We start from the raw sequence: 8,540 nt of genomic DNA on the forward strand, positions 1-8,540 counted from the left end.
AAACATCAGTCACTCGTATCCTTGATACGAGTATGGTTCAATAACATTGACGCAGGAGGGGAGATTCCAGATGAGTAGAATCACATGACACACATGTCATCCTTTTCTAAAAAGGTGACAAAAGGTCAACAAATAACTATAGCATGATCAGTCTAACGCCTTCAATAGTAAGAATCTTTCCCACAACTACGAAAGAAAAAATATAACAGCACATGCACCATTATGGAGACGAACAATATCTTCATCATGAGACAAGTGATAGAAAAAAATAAAGCGAAAAATATTGAAATACATAGAACCTTTATCGACTTGGAGAAGCATACGATAGCATACCCTGGAAACAGTTGTGACAAGCAATGAGAAGAATGAATACTAGAGAGGAATGGGGTAACACAAAGACTGTATAAAAAACATAGGCGAAAATAAAGGCAATGAAATAACAGGAAAAATGATTGCAACAAAAGGCCACAAAGAGGAATTTGGTCTAGCATATAAATTTTTTAACATCTATATTGGTCATGCTTTGAAAAGATGGTATAGAAAATGTGGAATAATGGTTTTCAATCGAACACATTACTGCTTTTCGCACAGATGTCCAAGTCATTTTTGGACAAGACAAGGAGGACATGAAATTTATGATAAGGAAATGAAAGAAAGAATATGGGCTACGGAAACTCAAGATAAATTTGTGTAAGACCTAATACTTATGTAGTGGATCCGAGGTTGCAGATTTGAACTTAAGTTTGGAAGAGACTAGTAAGAGTTGTAAGACTTCTAAGTATTTAGGGTCAATGAAAAGCCGAGAGGGTACTTATATGGAATATACAGGGTGTTTGGTAAATAATGGGCCATAGCTTAACTTTAGATTCCTGAAATTAAAATAGGTCGATTTAAGCTAACTTACCTAAGTACAAAAGTTGATAATAACCGAAATACAGCTCAGTTCAAAGTTAAACTTTTATTTTATTTATTTTTGAATATTTCCTGACAGGCATGGGACAACAACACGAAATTTGGTAAGTGGTGCTGGAATTGTACAATCTACTAAATTATGTTAAACAAACGTTTCTGGCTACTACCAGAGGCGTACGCCGGGGGTCGTGAATGGTTGACCCTTCCCAAATTCTACGCCACTGGCGGAATTTCTATTTTGGTGCAATTTTTTGAATCTCCAATACTTTTTATGGAAAAAACATGCTCTTTGTTCGTAACGATAAAGCCATTAGTTTTCGAGATATTTGAAGCTAAAGACGAAGGAGCATAATACATTAATCAAAATAAGTGTGCCTTTTCATTTTTAACTTCAAATATCTCGAAAACTAATGACCTTATCGTTACGAATGAGGAGTATATTATTTGGATAGAAAGTATTGGAGAATCTAAAAATTATGCTAAAATAGCAGTTTCATCAGTGGCGTAGAATTTGGGAAGGGTCAACCATTCACTTCCCCCTGTCGTACGCCTCTGGTATTAGCCAGAAACGATTATTTAACATAATTTAGTAGGGTGTACAGTGCCTACACTTTCTGCCAAGTATCACACGGATATGTCAAATTATTTTAAAGTATTCTTTTTTTTTGGTAATTTATTCTTTATTTAAAACCTTAAGAACTATGTGTGACCGGTACTATAAAACTATTTAACATATCCTTATGGTACTTTTCTGAAAGTGTAGGTACTGTACACACTACTAAATTATGTTTAATAATCGTTTGTGGTTAATACCAGAGACATATGACAGGGGAAAGTGAATGGTTGACCCTTCCCAAATTCTGCGCCACTGATGAAACTGCTATTTTAGCATAATTTTTAGATTCTTCAATACCTTCTATGCAAATAATATACTATTCATTCGTAACAATAAAGTCATTAGTTTTCGAGATATTTGAAGTTAAAAATGAAAAGGAACACTTATTTTAATTAATGCGTATTATGCTCCTTCGTTTTTAGCTTCAAATATCTCGAAAACTAATGGCTTTATCGTTACGAATAAAGAGTATATTTTTTACAAAGAAAGTATTGGACAATCAAAAAATTGCACTAAAATAGCAATTCCGCCAGTGGCGTAGAATTTGGGAAGGGTCAACCATTCACGTTCCCCCGTCGTACGCCTCTGGTAGTAGCCAGAAACGTTTGTTTAACATAATTTAGTAGATTGTACAATACTAGCACCATTTACCAAATTTATTGTTGTTGTCCCATGCCGGTCAGGAAATATTCAAAAATAAATAAATTAAAAGTTTAACTTTGACACCCTGTATTTAGGTTATTATCAACTTTGGTACTAAGGTAAGTTAGCTTAAATCGACCTACTTTAACCTCAGGAATCTGAGGTTAAGCTATGGCCCATTCTTTACCAAACACCCTGTATAGAATTGAAAATAGCATGGGGAAACTAGCCACGAAAGCCCTCCATGGAGTGATATGGAACAGCACTCCAACCAAAGAAAACAAGAAAAGGATCTTTCAGAGTATAGTGCTGAATATTACCCTATGTATATGGAGCGGAAGTACGGCCAATAACAACAACAATACGAAATAAAATAAGTACAGTTATATTGTATTTTATGAAAAGATGTCCTAAAGAGAGGAATTATGAAACAGAATGGAAGTGGGATGCTCAATTGCGAAAAAGTTGGAGTGCAGTGCAGTACAGTGTATCAAAAATGGCAGAGCATAGGTGGTCGAAAAGAATATTGGACTGGGTCCCGCCGGGAAGATCACGGAAAGGAATACCTACTATGAGATGGAAAACATACATAGGAAATGCTATGTTAGATAGAGATCTCAGAGAGAAGGTGACTGGGAGAATAGAGGGCTGTAGAGGATGAAAACGTTGAACTCGTACTGAAAGAAAGCCGAAGAAGAAGAAAAAACGCTCATATATCAAGATTTTGGGACGTACCTGTTCCATGGATTTCCAAAAATGATATATCATGTTGATTGATGCCATATTCATTGTAAGTCATCTTCATAAGTTCTGCTTGAATTTGTGGATGAGGATAAGTGAATCCTCCTTTACTGTGGCCGTTTGCGTTTCCTTTAGCTCCTAAGATTGTAGCATACATACGTCTACAATTAGTTTTTCTTGATAAGAACAATGTAGCCACACCTTCCGCTCTCACGAATCCATCTCTTATTTTACTGAAGACTCTAGAGTACTGATCTGACGATAGTACTCGAAGTTGTTTATAGTCCCTGTTTTCATCCGGACTCAAAAGCAAATGAGTACCACAAACGACGGCGTGCTCTATTTCTCCGGATCTTATTTTCTCGAAACAAGCTATCAGAGCGTACATAGAGCTGGCACACGCGGCATCCAGTGCTAGACTTGGGCCCCTGAAGTTAAAAGCGTGCGAGATTCTGTTAGCTGCACCGTACAGAGCCATTCCCAGGTTTCCATAACCGTTACTTTCCACGCTTCTCATTTCGGCCATGTTGGTGTAGTTTGCAAGGCCAACATACACACCTGAAATAAGAATTGATTGTCATTAATATATTCTAACTAAAAACAATTGTTAAACGATGGCAATTTATCAAGGATATAAAATAATTAACGATATATGGTTATCCTTACCAGTTTTGCTGCCGTAAAGTTCAGCAGGATTGTATCCTGCATCTACAATCGATTCGTAGACGGTTTCCAGCAGGATTCTGTGACGGGGATCGGTAAAATTTGCTTGTTTGTAGTGAATGTCGAAAAATGAGGCATCGAATTTGTCTAACTCGGGCACTTTGGCGATCCAATGTGGCAAACCCTTCAGTTCTAAAATTACAAAGATCTTATCAGTCATTTAGTAAATCTTCACAAATATAAAGTCATGGAAAAAACCTAATTACAGATATCTATGCAATAAAAGACTGCAAAGATCCAAGAAAATCATAGACACAAGACGACACAGACAAGATAACACAAATGCAAAACCGAAATTTAAAATAAACGGGAACTTAAGAAAAGTCAAAGAAGATTATGTGGAAACTAACTATTGACCAAGAATGGAGAAATATTCAACATCCCTTATGTTGGTTAAAAAAGAGACCCTCAAACCACTTGGGGAAACTTGGACTACAGTAGAAATTCTTGAAGTTATGGAAGAACGAAGAAATTATAAAGCAAAAGACCTGACTAAATACAAAGAAATTGAGGAAAGTATGAGAAAGAAAATTTTGGAGTAAAAAGAGAGGTTCAAGGAAATAGAAAATCTGGATAAAAAGTATGATAGCTTTAATTTACAAAAACAAATTAAAATACGTTACCTGTAGAAAATCTTCTGTCATCTTCAGTTGCTAAATTTAGTCCTTGGAAGATAGCATCTTGAAATTCCTTGACGTTATAACATTCCGGGAATCTTCCAGACATTCCGGAAATCACAACGTCAAAAGGAGCTTCCATGTTGTTGACGTTATAGACCTGTAATAAAATAATTTAAAATTGGTTTAAAATAAAATTAATAAAACAATTACTATATTCGTCAATTTATTTATAAAAAGTAAAACAAAAGTATTGTAAAAGTATAACACCGTACAAAAAATTATGCAGATATTGAACGAAAAATACTCAAATAAAAACAGAGATAGACAGAGAAAATAATAAATCTGATACTAAAATCTGATGCATTTAGCAGCACCAGACGCCAAAAATGAATGAAAGATTTTTGTAATTACCAACAGAAAACTGTACCCTAACCACATACTTGATTTAGAACACAAAATTCAACAAAGACTATTATAACATAGTTTAAAAATAATAACCGTTGTTTACATAATTATGAAGTCAAGACAGCAGCTAATGAAAAACGAGATGCTTTCAGAAGATACATAAGCAACAAAAAGCCGGAGATATTCAGAAATAAATTGACAAGGAAGTTAGAAACAGAGTGCATTGTGAGATAAAAGAAACTCTGGGAAAGATTCTCAGTAAAAATGGAGCATCACATGTACGGAGATCAAAAGATGTAGAATGGCTAAGAGGAAGAAAGACAAAAATAAATAAAGAAATGCAAACAAACATTATAAAACATGAATTCTGGAGAGAACACTTAATAATCCGTATACATGTGATATATACACCGAAGAACAAGATCAAATTAATAACATATGACGAAGACATATTGACGAAAATGACGAAGATATAACTAGTGAAGAGATACAAATAGAAATCAAGAAAATAGATAACAGAAAATCGCCAGGAACTGATGGTATCAGTAACGAGTTTGTTAAGCACGATTGCCCAGAAATCGTGACAGGATTGACAAAGATATTTCAAAACGTAGTAAGATATGGTACTATACCAGAGGTATGGAGAACAAACACAACAATATCAATATACAAAAAGGACTTATAGCCGGCTCAAGTGCCATCGTAGACATATCAGAAGATCATCAAGGATTCAGGACCAATAGATCTATGTATGTACAACCGACACGATCTTCATATCACGACAACTAATAAAGAAGTCCATAGAGTTCAAAAAACCTATTTCCTATTGTTTGTGGATCTCATAAAAGTATTTGACATAGTAAATCTGAAAGACGTAATCCAATGAATCAGAAAAACTAAGCAATCTCAAACTCAATAAAAAACACATAGGAATAACCATGGAACTTAATAGTCGCAATAAAGCAAGAATAAAACACAAAACAAATAAAAGTGTTGGCAGGATCAGGAATCAGGCAAGGGATAGCTTTAGTCCAATTCTGCTTAACATGATCTTAGCAAGATAAAAGAATGCGTAAATGAAACATTGGCTACAATATGGGAAACCGAACTTTGAGTACCCTCTGCTCTACAAACGATGCAACAATCATGATAGAAAATGAAGATGACATCCAGCTCCTACTTTACAGATTCAATATAATAGCACAAATCACGTTAATATCCCCCGAACAGACCCAGTCAATAGATACACCCAAGAGCCCCATTAGATGTAAATGATTAACGAATACATAATAGAACAAGTCATGAATGTCAACTACCTCAGAATAGATGTAATGTATCTCGTATGATATAATGCAGAGGAAGTGAAAATACAAGTCAACAAGGTAGCTAGAATATCAGGATATCTAAGAGATATCGTATGAAGCAATAAATCTATGGGCGTAGAGAGCAAAATCTCAATATATAATGCAAGGGTAACATACGCGGCAGAAACAAGAGCTGAAATGTTTCTTGCAAAAAGATTGATGAGAACCACAGGAATAAAAGTATTAAGAACCATAATCTGTCTTTCTTATCTTTCAGAACGTAGTGCTATATGGAGAGGAAGTATAGCCAATAACAAAAACAATACAAAATAAAATACGAACAGTTAAAGTGGATTTTATGAGAATATGTCTACAAATCACCAGAGAGAATAGAATAAGAACAGAAGAAGTATGGAACAGAATGGAAGTAGATTGCTCAATAATAAAAAAGTTAGAAAACAGAGTCCTGCAGTGCGACGGGCATGTACACAGAATGCCAGAGCATAGCTGACCGAAAAGAATATTAATATTGGACTGGGACCCACCGGGAAGAAGACGGAGAGAAAGTCCTGCTATGAGATGGAAAACTTACATAGGAATTGCTGTGATAGAGACCTCAGAGAAATGACTGGGAAAATAGAGTGTTGTAGAGGACGAAAACGGCAAACTCGTAATAGGAAGAAGCCGAAGAAGAAGAAGAAGAAGAAGAAGAAGAAGAAGAAGAAGTAGAAGAAGTAGAAGAAGAAGATGCAGATGAAGATGAAGATGAAGAAGAAGAAGAAGAAGAACAAGAACAAGAATAAAAACCATAAGAGGAATTTCTCTCAGAGATAGAATACGGAATGAGGATACATTAAGAGCTAGCCTGGCTTTTAGGCGTATTATATAAGAGCGTAATGACACTCTTTTGTCCTGGACTTGAGAAATTGACTCCTAAGGCAGAGGAATCGATGATTGATGGAGAGATTACTAATTGGAAGGCAACGGGAAACCCGTTGACTAACCCGCATTAAAGACTAACACAAGTATTCCAGTACAAATTATAATGACTAGCACAAATTACTCAAAAGACACTATTGTAACATTATTAGTTACAAGTTGTTTGTACAAAAAAAAACAGTTGGAAACTATGAAAACAAAAACAAGTTCCAACGTAAATTGATACAAGGATTAATATCAGGGAATTCAAAAAATGTAATAATTGTTTAGCAATTATTATTATTTATTGTTACTAAAAAAAATTATTATTATTAAAAAAATTACCTGAAGTAATAAAAATCGAATATAATGAGCAAAATCTGACACTCGATGTCACACTTCTGAAAGCTGTTCGAGTTTGATTGATCATGAAAATATCTGTATTTATATATACTCTAAATTTGGCGTTACAAAATTGCAACTGGTTTGAAAAACCATTAAAAATTTTTATTGTTTTATATTTAATATACATACCTCAGTGTGAACCGGTTGATAAGTATGAAGAAATTATTTACTATTGATCTCTTTTTTTTTTTGGTAATAAATTCTCAGTGATTACTCTATTTTATTTTGATGAGAATAATTCTTCCTAGAGATGATGATTTTATCGTTACAATCCTGCTGTTAATATGTATATCTGTAAATCTTGTTTTCTGTTTTTTTATTTGCTCTTCAATTTGCAGAATGGTGTGCATTTACTTTTAGGTATTACCATTTGCTCTATCTTCTTCTTAAGGTACCGTCTTCTTTTAAAGGTTGGTGATCATCATGATTATTTGAACTCTGTTCTTCTTCTTTAGAGGCAGTGTTCAAACGTTGGCCGTCACTGTGTAGAAAATTTCCTAAAACCAGTCTCTATCGGCCGCTGGTGCGAAATAATTCTTCTACTGTAGAACCACCATTGTCTAATATGGCAGTCATGAAAGTTTCTCTCCTCCAATATCTTTCCCTTCAGTATTAATTGTATTACAAGGCAAAATAGATGGTATTTATGTCTGGTTCTACTAATAGTCCAGGTCGCATCTGTTTTGAGATGGTCGTTGAGAGGTGACTCAAATTTTTTTGCAGAAATTGCTTGAAAATAAATCAAATAATAATACTTGAGTTATCCTCCCTCTCAAAAAGGTCCGGAACATTGTTTAAATAATCAAAATGACAAAAATTGAAGGAAAAATTCGATTTTTTTTTTTCGTTTTTTGATTATAACTTTAAAAGTATTCATTTCCGAGAAAAGTTGTACTAACATAAAAGTTGCGTAATTAAATTTACTACAACATAGAATTGGTTAAATATTTAAAAAATGGTCACCCTAGTTGCAAAATAGCAATAATTGCGAAAAAACCATACAAAAGTAAGTATTCGCATTTTACGTTTTTCAACCATTTATGCTACACTTAGGACCTTCATATTTCACCCAGAAAAACTTCATGACAGAGTAAAACAATACTGCAAATTTCATTAAGATCGGTTCAACAGATTTTGCAAAATAAATTTTTCATTTTTCATTTTTTCAAAATTCATTTTTTCAAAATGTTACAGGACTGAAAATAAAGCAAATAGCAAGTTGAATTTTTTTTTGCTTATAGAAGTGTACTGTAC

General features: G+C 34.1%; 1 protein-coding gene across 1 annotated transcript in view; it reads right to left on the minus strand.

The window, feature by feature from the left end:
* LOC114335902 (fatty acid synthase-like) overlaps positions 1-7,303 on the minus strand; it is a 51,576-nt gene extending 44,273 nt beyond the window's left edge. The window contains exons 1-4 of the mRNA XM_050654767.1: positions 7,227-7,303; positions 4,258-4,411; positions 3,578-3,766; positions 2,906-3,469 (exon numbers count right to left, since the gene is read on the minus strand). Of these exons, the coding sequence (XP_050510724.1) occupies positions 2,906-3,469; positions 3,578-3,766; positions 4,258-4,393 (889 nt within the window). The 5' untranslated portion in view covers positions 4,394-4,411; positions 7,227-7,303. The remainder of the gene's footprint in view (positions 1-2,905; positions 3,470-3,577; positions 3,767-4,257; positions 4,412-7,226) is intronic.
* Positions 7,304-8,540: the final 1,237 nt, after the last annotated feature.

The sequence above is a fragment of the Diabrotica virgifera genome, chromosome 6 (assembly GCF_917563875.1).
Source record: "Diabrotica virgifera virgifera chromosome 6, PGI_DIABVI_V3a".
NCBI lineage: Eukaryota > Metazoa > Arthropoda > Insecta > Coleoptera > Chrysomelidae > Diabrotica > Diabrotica virgifera.